At 42.1% G+C, this 14495-nt stretch overlaps 1 protein-coding gene across 1 annotated transcript in view; it reads right to left on the bottom strand.

Moving 5' to 3' along the window:
• The window catches only part of AFF2 (AF4/FMR2 family member 2), a 263663-nt gene that overhangs the window by 9369 nt on the left and 239799 nt on the right, over window positions 1-14495 (bottom strand). The window contains exons 10-15 of the mRNA XM_015820688.1: window positions 10780-10942; window positions 8675-9703; window positions 5434-5555; window positions 2332-2548; window positions 1059-1195; window positions 28-91 (exon numbers count right to left, since the gene is read on the bottom strand). Coding sequence (XP_015676174.1) covers window positions 28-91; window positions 1059-1195; window positions 2332-2548; window positions 5434-5555; window positions 8675-9703; window positions 10780-10942 — 1732 coding nt within the window. The remainder of the gene's footprint in view (window positions 1-27; window positions 92-1058; window positions 1196-2331; window positions 2549-5433; window positions 5556-8674; window positions 9704-10779; window positions 10943-14495) is intronic.

Genomic DNA, 14495 nt, shown 5'->3' with positions numbered 1-14495 from the left:
AGTGAAAAGGGATACTTGGAGACTTACCAGGGCGTCTGCTTTATGCTTGAGCTTTTTGGCTTCTTGCATGTAATAATCAGCATTGTGGAGCCTAGGAAGACACAACAACAACAACAACGTCAGAAGAAGCAGCTGATGGGATTTCAGCTCTTGCATTGGCCTAATCTAGACTTAATTCTTACAGGGCTTGCTTTAATCCTGCCCATCTTCTAAAAAAAAAGAAAAATCATGTAAATATACATGGTACTCTGTTTTCTTCACTCTTGTGACTCATCCCAGAAGCTAAGAAGGATAGGCTCTGGAAAATATTTGGGAAGGAGACCACTTGGGAATCTGAGAGCCCTCGACCAGATTGGGAAGTCAAGAGAACATCTTGGAAGAAGCTGACTGCAAAAGACTTCTGCTAACTGTATGAAGATTTCAAACGTCTAATACGTGCACAGTAAATTTTCTTCCCCTACAAAAGATATTTCTTCATTTGTACAATCTCTAGCCATTGCACAGAGTTCCTCCAGCTTATCTCTTGGCAACATCAGATTAGACAATTATAGGGCGTGCTTTATTTAGAAGACTAAAATGACCATGTGGGTTTTGGCCTGGTCTGGATTTCATTCAAAACTGGGCCAGGATTGAGAAGAACCAACTCTTCTTTTAGGGACAAGTGCCAGCTAGGTTGGTCAGTCTTAGTTCTAGGCAGCGGTGGGATTCAAATATGTGAATAACCAGTTCTCTGTGTAGATGCTGCTTCCGGAAGTCCACTCTGGGCCTGGGCAATAAAAAATTAGCTGCCGGTTCTGCCAAAGTGGTGCGAACCGGCTGAATCCCACCACTGATTCTAGGACAAAGATAAGGGCAAACGATTTCTGACAATGTTGCCCAGAGAACTGCATGTGGTTGTAGGAGTCACAACTTATTCAAGGCCCTCCCAATCCAATGAAACTCAACCCAATCAAAGTTGCTCAGGCAGTGTACAAAAAGAAGATTGCGAGACCTAAAGTGCTTCAAAGCAATGCAAACCCACAAAAATACTAATACGATCCTACTAATAAGTAACTAACATATCATCAAATGTTATCTTGGGTCTTCTCAATTCAGGATTCCCGTTGCTGAAGGTGGGACTTGTCAACCAAAGATCGGTGTCTAGGTGGCTGGATTCCAGCAAAGGATTGGAAGGCCTGCTGTGAGATTCTTCCTCCTGCAGAAAACAATTTTAATTAGCAGCCTCAGCCTTCACGCTAAGAATACCTTTACACGTCCCGTCATGCAAGTGCGCGTGCCTTGAAATTAAAATCCAGCTCTTTGTTTTGCGTTGCTTGGGCTGCATGTTGCTAAGTCAAGCTCAGCAAATTAATTAAGTGCAATCGGCTCCATACCACTCACATGCCCAGCATCATTAACACCCACTTCTTCCAAGGTGTAATGTCAGCATGGGTGCCCGGTAGCATCGCCGGCTTATTAAAATTAAAATGTTAGAAGCCAAACAGCAAGCAAAAATTCACAGTATCCAGTGATTAGGCCCGGCGCCAGACGAGAGCAGAAGAGTCTGCCCCTGGAAAAAGATAACTCTTGAATTCCCTGCCCTTTTAAAATCATAGAAGCTAAATCACAGATTAAAGATCAGCGCTGTGCAGCGTCTCTTGAATTTTGCATGACCAAAGCGAGCACGGTCAAGAGTAGGTGGTGTAGAAAAAAACAATTTCAAGAAGGACGATGGGTGGCTAAGGAGTAAGGATGCTGGCTGTTGCTCATCCCCAACCATGGGGACTGCCCTGGGAAAGATCATGGATGGAACTGAACTGAAGCCCCCAATTCCAGGGGCAGGAAAGAAGGTTGAGGGGCAGCAGGCTCAGAGAGCACCAAGGACCCCACAGTCTTCTTCCTCCTCTCCGCAAATCCCACTCCCTTCTAGCACTGATGATGTTATCTAGGTGGGTCATGAAACATCTGCAAGAAAACCACCAAGCTCAGAGGGCACCAAGGACCCCACAGTCTTCCTCCTCCTCCTCCTCCTCCTCCTCCTCCNCCTCCTCCTCCTCCCTTCTAGCACTGATGATGTTCCCTAGTTGGGTCATGAAACATCTGAAAGAAAACCACCAAGCTCAGAGAGCACCAAGGACCCCACAGTCATTTTCCTCCTCCTCCTCCTCCTCCTCCCACCCCACTCCCTTCTAGCACTGATGATGTTCCCTAGTTGGGTCATGCAACATCCGCAAGAAAACCACCAAGCTCAGAGAGCACCAAGGACCCCACAGTTCAACCCTGAGCTCCAGAGATTCTCCTTTATTGATAAGTCAGTTGAATCGGATCTGGTCTTTCCAGCCTGACACTTACACTGATTCCCTTGGAGTTGACGGAAGACTTGTTCTCATTCTTCCTGTGTTTGGAGCAGATGTTGGTCTGCAAGAAGCTTGGTAGGGAGTTCTCTTGGCCGAAGGAGCTGTTGTCCATGATGTTGTGCCGGGGGGCTGTCTCGTCAAGCAGAGGAGACAGCGGAGGTGGGAAGAGCTTTTCTTCCCTCTTTTTGGTCATTCTTTTCATGGAGTTGCTTCTGTCAAGGAAGAAAACCAACCACGTTTTAGCAAACCTATACAGGCCGTCTTCAATTTACAGCCATCTGAAGTGACAACGGCATTGAAAAAAGCGATTTATGACCGTTTTTCACACTTAGGAACATAGCAGCGTCCCCAGGATCACGTGACCAAAATTCAGACGCTGGGCACCTGACTCGTATTTATGACGGTTGCAGCATCCTGCAGTCACGTGATCCCCTTTTGTGGCCTTCTGACTAGCTAATGGGAAAGCCAGATTCACTTATCAACCATGTTACCAATAACAACTCCTTCCCCGGGACAAAAAAACAACAACCCTACATTTAAACCTTGGCTGTGAAGAAAAAGAAATAAAGAAAAAAAAAGGAAATAAAAGTCCAGTTGGATAGATCCAGCTGACTCTTTAACATGTTAATCCGACCGTGGATTATTTTTATTATTATTATTTTTATTATCATTATTATTTTTATTATTGTTGTTGTCGTTACTGTCCTAGTCCAGTCAATGAAGATTACTTGGATTTTAATCCTTCCGCAGATAACTCATATTGCATTCTTTGCCATTTACTTTTCAGGATCATCGACTCAAATTTTCAATAGCAAATTAAGTCAACAAGAATGGATGTCTCCCTCTTAGTCAATTTAAGTCAGTGTCAGGCTTTTATAGATTTACAATACCTCAAAGGAACAAATCAGAGACAAACACGCAAAGGAAAGCAACTTGGCTCCTTGACTGGGGGGAAATTCAATCGCCTCAGCTGGCTGTGTTCAACAACCCTCGTCCATTTCTAATGAAAGCAGCATCTATTTCAGTTATTATTTATGGCATCGGACCCGGATACCTTCGAGACCGCCTCCTGCCGCAGATTACCTCCCATCGACCTGTACGCTCCCACAGAGTGGGTCTCCTCAGGGTGCCGTCGGCCAGACAGTGCCGGCTGGCGACCCCAAGGGGAAGGGCCTTCTCTGTGGGAGCTCCCACCCTCTGGAACGAACTGCCCCCAGAGATCAGGGTCATCCCTGATCTCCCTTCCTTCCGCCGCGCCCTTAAGACTTGGTTATTCCAGCTTGCAGGACTGGCCTAGGGTAATTTTTAGAGGGGTTTTAATTATATTTTAATTGGACTACGTTTAAATATTTCTTTTTAATTAATTTTAATTCTGTAATTGTTATTTATGTATTTTAATTGATTGTCAGCCGCCCTGAGTCCTACGAGGAGAAGGGCGGGATATAAATCCAAATAATAAATAAATAAATAAATAAATTGTGGCCGTTAGCAAGTAAAAAAAACAAAACAATTGGAGTCGCTACTGGAATGTTCTTATCCATTCCGGTTAATTCAGTCCTTAGAACAGAGTTCCTCAACCTCAGCAATTTCTATGGACTTCAACTCCCAGAATTCCCTAGCCAGCATGTATTCTGGGAGTTGAAGTCCATAAAAATGGCCTACTGAAGTTCCTCAACCTCAGCAGCTTTCAGACATATGGACTTCAAGTCCCAGAGTTTCTAGCCAGCATGAATTCTGGGAGTTGAAGTCCATAAAAATGGACTGTTGAGATTCCCCAACCTTCGTAACTTTCATATGTGTGGACTTCGACTCCCAGAATTCCCCAGCCAGCATGGATTCTGGGAGTGAAAGTCCACCAATGAAAGTTGCTGGGGCTGAGGAACCCTGCCTTAGAATATGCACTCAAGACCACAAGATAAACTAGCCAGCAAAGGGAAGGTTGTATGAATGGTGGTATAAGCACAATTGGTCACAGACATGCAAAACTTGGATCAAAAGCAAGTCGGAGTCCTGAGATTGGGTTCTAGGCCACCATGGCCAAACAAGCCATGGTCTTCATGAGGAACCCATGACCATGAGTGCTAAGTCATTGAGAAGACTTCCTATTGATCCTTCTGTAAGTGTTGAGACCCTTACAACACGAATAAAGCTGATGATATTCAAAAGGTAGCAAATGATTGGGTTAAATACGAACTTGGAGGATAATCAGAGCAAATCGCATCACCATCCTAGTCTCAGTTAAACATAACTAATAAGAAAACCAGGGAGAAAAATTGCTTGGCAACTGGAAACATCTGGGACCGGGGGAAATGTAGACCTAGCATAGGGGAAATAACTATTGATGAACACAATTATATTATAACACAGGATACCGATATTTGCAGGGCTCAAAGGAATCAAATTAATGACCTAGAAAACAAGCTGAAATTAAGAAAACATCAGGTTGGGGGCTAATTCTGTAGGGTTTAGTAAAAGCAGGAACTATAAGATTTTAAAAAAGATGATGCAAGCAGTTGGAGAAAGATAAACACAGGTCGCTGAAAGATTACATTCGCATCATCCTTAAATGGATCCCACTCTTTAAGTTATCGGTGCCATTTTCAGACTTGAAAGATGGTGGGGAGGTGCTAAAGAATGCAAATTAAGATACATTCATTTGCATTAAGTGGAGTTAGTAATTAGACAGGTAGAAGAGAGATTAGGAATGGGCTGGTTTTATTTCACAATGCTTTAAAAGCCATGAGTTTTAAGTTAATTGCGGGATTACTTACTCAATATAAATTTCACTGCCGTGCAACAATATGACGGAGGTTTCATTTTGTTGAAAAAATATCAGTCAAAGATAAATCCTTCAAATTAAAGTTTAAAGACCTGACAGAGAGAAAACCGGGGGAGGAGGGTGAAGCTAGTAGCTCCTGTAGGTTGACTATAGTAACCAGGAGTCATAACTATTTCTTTGTTGAACAAAATATGGGAAATAAAGGGATAAAATAAAACCAGGAACGAGGTCTGTCAACTGCATGGAATTTCTGAAGCTAAAAACCCTGGACTAATTCTGTTAGATCCATTGTGAAAACGTAGGGGGAAAAAAACATACTCTTTTGTGTTGGTTATCCTATGGTTGGGTATCGGAGAAATGCAGGGTGGAAGCAAGCAAGAAGCCGAAGATTCTTCTAAGCGTTGTTTCTTGTTGTCGCCAAACATCTCCACGTTTTCGGACTGCTTCGATCAAAACAAGAGAAACCAGAAATGTTATGCTTTTTTTTCGCATCACCTTTTCAACAACGGATGAAATCAAACTGTTCTTGCAACCCAAAACGGTCATATCCCAGCGGAATCACCTTTACTGGTGGGTCTAGCTACCTAAATTTCTCACCAACCGGGAGAAGAATCCCTTGGGGAACGCACGCTCCCCCTTTCTTCAAGTGGTATCCATGAGACCTTGCAAGAGGATAATATTGACAAGGCTTCGTGACATCCTCACTTCTGCTCCACTGGCTGAGCAGAGAGAAAAATGGCCATGGTTTGGCCATTGCAATCCGTGTTTGAGCTCTGTGCTGTGACAAAAGCATGGGCCGTGATTCCTCTAATGGAGAAGATTGGTCTTCTAGATGGGTTTCTCTCTAGATCTTTTTCATGGGGTACTAGATAGATAAAATGGGAGAGTTGAGAAGGTTTTGGAGTTCCATGACTAGGCTGGTTGGGTGGAACTTGGTGAACCCTAGGCAAGTTTGGAACTATCTGGGACTAAATCCAGCCCCACTGGAATGAGTTGACTATAGTATAGCTGTTCACTATAGGAGTGGGGTCAAAAACCATCCTTTTGTTGGGGGGCAATAGGACTAGAATCAACTGTGGAGTTGTCCCCTTTCTCTCTGCTGATGCTGGCCTCTAATTCTCTCTCTCTCTCTCTCCCTCTCTCTTTTTCACGATTAGAAGACCTAAAAGACCAGGTTAGGACAGATCGACATAGAGAACATCTGTCTACATGGTTGTAGAAGTCAACACTGACTTGACAGCACCCAATCAATCAATCAGTCAATCTCCTCTTTCCATGATTTTTTTTCTCTTCGCTTGCTTTCAATCACCACTTCTCTCTTTGTGTCATTCTTTCTCCCTTTCCTCTCTCTGTTTTTTTTTTTTTGACAGTCTTTTATCTCACTTTCTCTCCCCCACCATCCTTTCATTTTCTCTCTCTCCCCTCCAGATTTTTCTTGCCTAGACAGGCCCTTCCATCTCTGGATTGCCCAAATATGCATGAAATTAGAATGAGTGCCACTTGGCACTGTAAACTGTCCAGATTGATTCAGCTAATATTTTTAGCACCCCAGTTTAATTCTGTAAAACCTGTCAGGGATGGTTGCTTGTGAAATGTCCTATTTCATCTTTAGCAAGGAGATGAAGGACAGTCTTTTGTCCCAATTTACTCTCTTTTCCTTCCAGGAAATGCTAAAAACAGGCATTTTTTGGGGGGAGGGTGTCAGCAATGACAATTGTAGGTAGGTTAAAAAAGCAAAATCCTGGCTGCAAATATTCGGTCTGCAGATCTCCCCCCCCTTCCTCTCCTGTCCCAAAAGCACATTTCAGTTTGAAGTCATATCCCACCCTGAACAATACATCCCTGGATGTAAATAATATAAAACACACGATAAAGCTTTGCCTCTTGACTCACAAAAGATTCTGCTTTACAAGTAGTGGTTGGGGAAGGAAAAAATGCAGCAAAGAAGAAAAATAAAAAAGATGCTTATTTAAGTGAATGGCATTTTGATAAATCACAGGTGTTTATGTAACAAAATCCCCCCAATTTTTTTTTCCAATGTGCAATAAAGACAACACTCAGCAAATGTTACAGAAAGCTTGCCTGCTTTTGACTTTGATGGATGGATGCCTTTTTAAAATGGAGAGGAATCTTGTCCTAATGCTCTAAACAGTAAAAACCAAAGAAAACAAAACAAAACTGACAAAGATGTAGCATTAGATTAAACTCAGGAGAGGCGTTTGATTACCCAAGTCTTTTTTCTCTCTTGTGCAATATCCCAAATTCTATTCTAATAAGGGCTGTGCCAATAATGTATTCTGCTTTTAAAAAATTATGCTTATTCCAGGTGATGGGGGAAAAAAGTAGTTTTAGCTGTTTCTTCCCCCAACATTTGAAAGCAATTCTGGTTGAAAGGATGCAAATAAATAACCCGTGTTTCTTTATGTTATCCTTACTCCGTTTATTGCCTGATCTGGCTTTCTAAACCCCCATTAATCCACAATCATGGCCAAAGGAGTTCATTGGGGGGGGTTTAAGGACATTAAAATAGTAAGTGTGACTGTGTGATCAAAGCTACTCTCCTTTTAATGGATGTATAATGTACATTAAGAAGGGATGGAGCTTTCATTACTGGTTGCATCTGCCATTTTGACATGGTGGACAACCTCTGTGGATGATCCTTCTTGACTCATTTCACCTGTAGGCTTTAGAGCAGAAGAAGGCAATTCAAAGCACACCCAACTATGCTGTTGATATCTGGGGATAAATCCACCAATTTGGGGCACCATCAAGTTCCCACCCAGGATTTTTGGCCAAATAATAACAGAGTTGGAAGGGACCTTGGAGGTCTTGTAGTCCAATCCCCTGCTCAAGCAGGAGACCCTAGACTGTTTCAATCAATGAATCAATGAATCAATGAATCAATGAATCAATCAGTATAGAGTTGGAAGGGAGCTTGGAGGTCTTGTAGTCCAATCCCCTGCTCAAGCAGGAGATCCTAGATTGTTTCAATCAATCAATCAATCAATCATCAATCAATAATCAATCGATCAATCCAATCAATCAGTATAGAATTGGAAGAGACCTTGGAGGTCTTATAGTCCAATCCCCTGCTCAAGCAGGAGACCCTAGACTGTTTCAATCAATCAATCAATCAATCAATCAATCCAATCAATCAGTATAGAGTTGGAAGAGACCTTGGAGGTCTTGTAGTCCAATCCCCTGCTCAAGCAGGAGACCCTAGACTGTTTCAATCAATCAATCAATCAATCAATCAATCAATCATCAATAATCAATAATCAATAATCAATCAATCAATCAATCAATCCAATCAATCAGTATAGAGTTGGACGAGACCTTGGAGGTCTTCTAGTCCAACCCTCTGCTCAAGCAGGAAACCCTACACCATTTCAGACAGGTGGTTGCCTAATCTCTTCTTAAAAACCTCCAGTGTTGGAGGTCCAATAATTTCTGGAGGCAAAGGTAGACAATCTCAGAAAGCTTGATGTTTTCCTCTTATTTTGAGTGGCCCCTATCTTCACGAAAGTGAATAAAGGAACGCCGAGGATAAGGAACTTACTTTGTGCTTCCTTTTGGTTTTAGCGGACGGTTTTTCAGCCGGGGGCAAAGGAGAGTCGGGCGCCTGTCGCCGATGCTTGAGGTTGACCTCTCGAGCTTCCACCTTCCCAGAGATGTTCTCAAAGTCCAGCTCTTGCCCAGGCACCCGAGAGAGGAAACTCAGATCTATTTTCACCCAAAGGTACTTGAGCTCTTCGAATTCCTTCAAGGGCGACAAGGGTTCATTCTGAACGATGGGAAGAGGTGAAAAAAGGGGTTCCTCCAGGTCCGCCCCATTCTGGTCCACCGAAGTGTTGCTGTTGTTGCTCATCAAGCTGCTGACACTCAGGATGTTGCTGCTGGAGTCCTTGGCTTTGATCCCGCTGTCCGAGCCGCTCCCTCCCTGCAAGCTCTTGGCTTGCAGGCTCTCCTCGTGGTCGGTGTTCGAATCCGAGGTGGATGAATCCGTTTCCACAAACTCCCGCGACTTGGGAAAGATTTTGCTAGGGCCTCGGTACTTTTTCTTCTCCAAAGGCGGGCCTGCGGTGGCCCTGGGCTCCTTCCTCGGAGCGGTCTTCCCAGCAGCCATCTTTGCCCTCAGTTTGGCCTGCTCTGGGCTCTCTTGCGCCTCCTTTTCTTTGGGGGTGCTGCTGGTGGTCATATTTGGTTTGGGCCAGTTGTAATCTTCTGCACTGGAAGTTCTTTCGACTTTTTTGGGTTGCTTCTTCCCGGTCATCCTTTGGGGGGCCGGCTCGTTGTGAACGGGGGATTTCTGCTTGGAATTCTTCACGTCGGCCGGGGTTTTCTGGGCCACCCGGGGTTTGGCTTTCTCTCGGATGGGGCTGCGCAAGGTCCTGTCTTTGGAATCGGTCAGGGACAAGCTGTTGTTCACCTTCCCTTTGTTTTGTCCCTCCACCTGGGCACTGCTCTGGGACGCAGCGCTGTTCTCCCCGTGACTGTCATGTTGGTTGTTGATGATCGTCTTGTTGTGAGGGTTGACTTTGTTTAACCATTTGTCCAGCTGCCATTTGTTAGCTGAGGGGGGTTCAGGCTGAGGATGACACATTGCAAATAGTGACAACAAACTTGATCATCATTTGTAGCCCAGCCTTCTTTTCCGAAGCAGCCACGACACACAGGCTTCCAGGTATGTGGACTTCAAATCCCAGAATTCTCATCATGTTGGCTGTGGAATCCTGGGATTTGAAGTCCACATGCCTGTTGCCAAGACTGGGAAAGACTGCATATAGACAAAACTAAAAACTAAAACAATTTAACAACTACTTCCTGGGAGAGCATTGGAAACCATTCTTCTTTTAAAGTAGGCTAAATATGCATTTGCTAAATATGTGTTTGTATTTTTGTAGTTATGACCCATTTATTTTCAGCACACAATCAATTACAATCTCAGAATATTTCCAAGCAATAATATCTCAACCTTTCCTAAGTGAAGAACTGTGCATCTCATTTAAGGTGTAAGGCCAATTAACAGAATAACAGAGTTGGACGGAACCTTGGAGATCTTCTAGTCCAACCCCCTGCTCAGGCAGGAAACCCTATGCCATTTCAGACAAATGGTTGCACAATCTCTCCTTACCCCCCCTTCTTAAAACCTCTCTTCTTAAAAATTAGGATGCCATCTTTTAAATTAAAATATTTGGGCATTTTTTATTTTCCAAGGAGAAGGGTGTAGATCATGTGAATGTGGCCACAGGAACCCTGCAAATGCTACTACAAAACTGGAATGTTTCATGTGAAAAAAGAGGAAAATTATTTAATACATGAGTAGCTGTATTTATTTTTATGATTAAGTTGTTTCATTTTGCTACATTTAGGCTCAGTTCATACACACGTTGGAGGGCAACCTGTCAAAATCTGGATATATATCTCAGGTTCTCCCCAAACCTATATATGTGTAGTTAAACAAATAATTGTGTGTGTGTGTCTGAGTGTGGATAGCCACCCCAAGCTATTCGGGAAACGGGTTGGCAAGCGACTTTAAACAGATTCCACTTTTGCTCGAAAAGCTTAGACATTTTTCATTTAAGAAGAGTTGGAATTTCCCCTCGCAAACCCAATTGTTACACAGACAGGTGAATTCTGGAGATGGACATTGTGGTGTTTTACCTCCGGAGTGCCGCTGCGTGATTCTTCATTGCATTCGCTGTCGCTGGAGCTGGTTTCACTGTCAGAATCAGATTCAGAACTACTTTCAGATTCACTGGAGCTTCCAGACCCTCCACTGGAATGTATGAGGACAGCGTTGTGTGCTGTTGGCAATGGAAGGCCACTACAAAGAAAAAAAAGGGGGGGGGGAAACGTATTTAAGCATTTATAAAGATTATTCGGGGACTCATCTCCCCATCTCGTATAGAATTATAGATTCTGCCAGTTCAACTCTCCGTCCACTGTAGGATTTACTATAACATCCTAATATATGATTCTCTGGTTTACATTTCAACATCTCCATGCTGTAAGCTACTCCGTGATAATCAATTCTTTCTATTAAACAGCTCTTCCTAATGTTTAATCCTTGAGATTTTATTCCACTAGTTCTAGTCTTCCCATCTGGAAGAGAGGTGAGAGCAAGTTCTGTAGGAGATGGCTATCCTTCAGATCTTTCAAGATGATTATTATGTCCCCTCTCAACACTCTTCTGCAAGCTAAACATATCTAGGTCACTGAATCATTCCCATGGTAGGTTGGTAGCCCTTTCTGAACTTGCCCCATATAACAAATCACAGTTCACAAGCCTTAATTATTGATTTATCTGTTGCAGCTGAGACAGAATAACAGCGCTGGAAGAGGTCTTCTACTCCAAGATGTATAACTTAAGATTTACTTAAGTTACGATGTTCATGCCTGTAGGACATCATCATAACCATCAAACTGTCAAATTCAAAGAGGCAGCTTTGGAGTGGGCAATACCCAAAGATTTACGGGGTCCCTACTTCATAAAATATATTCTATCCCACCCCATGGGATCTTCTTCTCCCATGAAAGAGCCACGGGAAAAACCCTAGGAACTAAACCCTCACTTGATTTGTTCCATAATTTTGGCATTCCACCACAACTTAAAAAGTTCTATCGAGAAAATCAAAAGGGGGGCATGTGTCTCCCCCCTAATTCGGACTTGGTTCTTCCCTTCAATTTCTGAAGTGGTTTTGTGGTTTTTTGAACTAAGCAGGACATAAGGACAAATTTATAGTAAGTTGTAAATTTATTATCATGAGTCAAACTGTGCTGGGATATAGCTTGCTAAAACAAATAAGCATTCTTTAAATAATTTACCACCAGCAACGTGCCTATCCTTTTTCCCCCCCCTTTTTATTTCATTGAGGTTTTTTTTTTTTGTTAACACATTTCTAATTTATGCCCAAACGAAGGTCATTAGGCAGCTCTAATATTTGGATGTAAACATTTTAAAAATTAATTTTAATGAATGCTATGGGTTATTCTCTTCCCAGCCTTTTCCCTAAGATATACCATAAGTGCAGAGATATAGGCATATTACGATTCTCGAGAGATGCCCTAGGGATCCTTTATCTGAAGCTAGTTTTTCACTCATGCTTTTGCCAACAAAAATAAAATTCACACAAGAAAAAAAACAAACAAACTGTATTGCTGGTCTGAAATCCCCCTTGTTTATCCATTCTTTACCCCACTGTAAGCTATAGCTTAAAGGAAAATACTTAATATTTGGATTTATTTAGCAATAAATAGAGCTTCTTGTGCTGGTCTCATCTGATTTCTGTGCAGAATTCTGCGACACCAATCAACCAGATAAATAAAAGTTTAGTCTCAGGATAACTAAGAGGTCCCATCTACTTGTACGTCCCATCCTTGCTCGTTCAGATCAGAGATCAGCATTTTCAAAATAAAATATCTATATTTTTACAAGGCTCTAGTGAGACAATACTGGACAAAGGCAGGCACAACTGCCACAAGATTTACTGGAAAAAAAGACAGCAAAGAAAAATGCAAGACCAAAATAACTGAATTAGAACCAGTATGCTTGAATGTCATTCCTGGCAGAACCCAATACAGGCTCTATTTAACTGCAAGGACTTTTTTTTTAAAAAAAAATATATAATTCAAACAACATTGAACCATTTGCTTCTGGCTTGGCTCAGAGGAATGTGTTTTTTTTCCCCCCTGTACAAAATATGAGGAGGTTTAGATCTGATTTTCATCTTGGATTGCAAAACTGCGACTTTTGCCACAATTTCCAAACCCCCCCCCCAGCCATTGCTACCAAATTGGAACATTTGCAACAGAAATATTGCCTTTAATCATTTGGCCTCAATGCATTGGCCCTGGTATATAATCACTTGCAAATGAGATTATATACATAAGGAGAAAATTGACTCAGGAAAAAAAGAAGCAAAATTAATCCAAAATTTTGCTTTAGGCTATTTTAGCCACATCTATGAAAATTTTCCACAAAGGTCAAGGACGTTGGCTGATAGAAAACTTGCTGTTTTTCACATGTATGGGACCCAGGTGGGGGATTTTAACAAAGAAGCAGAGGCTACGTTAGAAAAACCAAGACTCAACCCCTAATGTCTTCATTTATTGGATCTAAGCGAAGGAAACCTGGAAGGAACTTTCTCAAGACCTTTGGGAGTGACTATACTTAGACTAGATAATATTGATGCAGGATTAGATGTTTCCATTATCTAGCAGTGTAAAGCAGCTTTACTTGATCTTTTATGGCTAGGCTGGGTAATCCGAAGCTCCGGAGACAACTTCAGAACACAAACGCTATTTTCTGCATCTCCCAAAACTCCTTCTGAACACACTGACTGAAAATGGAAGGGCTGGTTTTCCAAGATGTGGAGTGATGAAATGCCCTTGAAGATCAGAAGGAGGGGAAAAAAAAACCCAACACCATTTAATCAAACCCACAAACCAAGCAGGTGGCCCACTAGATGCATGGATTTTTATTAGGAGACTCTGACAGCCTGCATGGCCACTTTAAGGGTCACCTAACTGAGTTGTGTGCTCTAAAGAGTGGCTGTGTATTACAAAAAAAAAAAAAAATAGGTCAACTCCTTTTTCTGCTGCTGCAACTTTGAGAAGAAAGAAAGGGGTTGAGATCAGTCAAGGAAGCAACTTGCAATAATATAGCTACTTTTCAAGGAGGACTTGAGGAATTCTAGAAAGGTTTGGTGTCCTCCATATCTCCTTCTAGATCAGCTTTTACCAATGTGGTTTCCTTCAGAGATTTATTCTGCTAACTGTTCCTTATCACTGGGTATGCTGATGGGACATGCAATCCAGAACATTTAGAGGGCAACAAATGCTTAAAAAAAATCTATTTGATTTTACTACAGAAAAAAGAAGAAGAGAGACACTGCACAGGCTATCTCTAGCAGCAAAAACATGACATTCCAATAAGAAGTCAATTTAATTCATAACAGCAAAACGTGTAATGCAAAGTGACACGGCCAATTGTAACACCAGTCAAGAAAAAGAGAAAGAAAAAAGCTTGTAAGGAAGAGATAAAACTCAATTTCCAAACACTGAAAGGTTTATTATTTGGTGCTTTTAAGATCTAATGATAGCACTAAACTCTAGAAGTAAATGTAGATAGCAAGAGGCATTCTAGCTAATTTAGCCATCTCTCTGAGATAGTATCAGTCTGAGAGACAGAAAGGAACCGTAAAACGTATTTCCCAATTCGTCTTGGCCTTTTGCAACGATGAATGTTATCTTTCCAATTTCACTGAACATATGAGATGGGAAGGCATACGGCTTGTATATTAGTCCATAAATGTCTATGGACATTCTCAGTCATCCAGATTTTGGTTGTCCCAAACTGGACTTTCTTGTTTTTCTTT

This window comes from Protobothrops mucrosquamatus, unplaced genomic scaffold, assembly GCF_001527695.2.
Source record: "Protobothrops mucrosquamatus isolate PMUCROS unplaced genomic scaffold, P.Mucros_1.0 scaffold1161, whole genome shotgun sequence".
Taxonomy (NCBI): domain Eukaryota; kingdom Metazoa; phylum Chordata; class Lepidosauria; order Squamata; family Viperidae; genus Protobothrops; species Protobothrops mucrosquamatus.
Note: the sequence above shows the minus strand (reverse complement) of the source record. Positions and strands in the feature narration are given on the sequence as shown.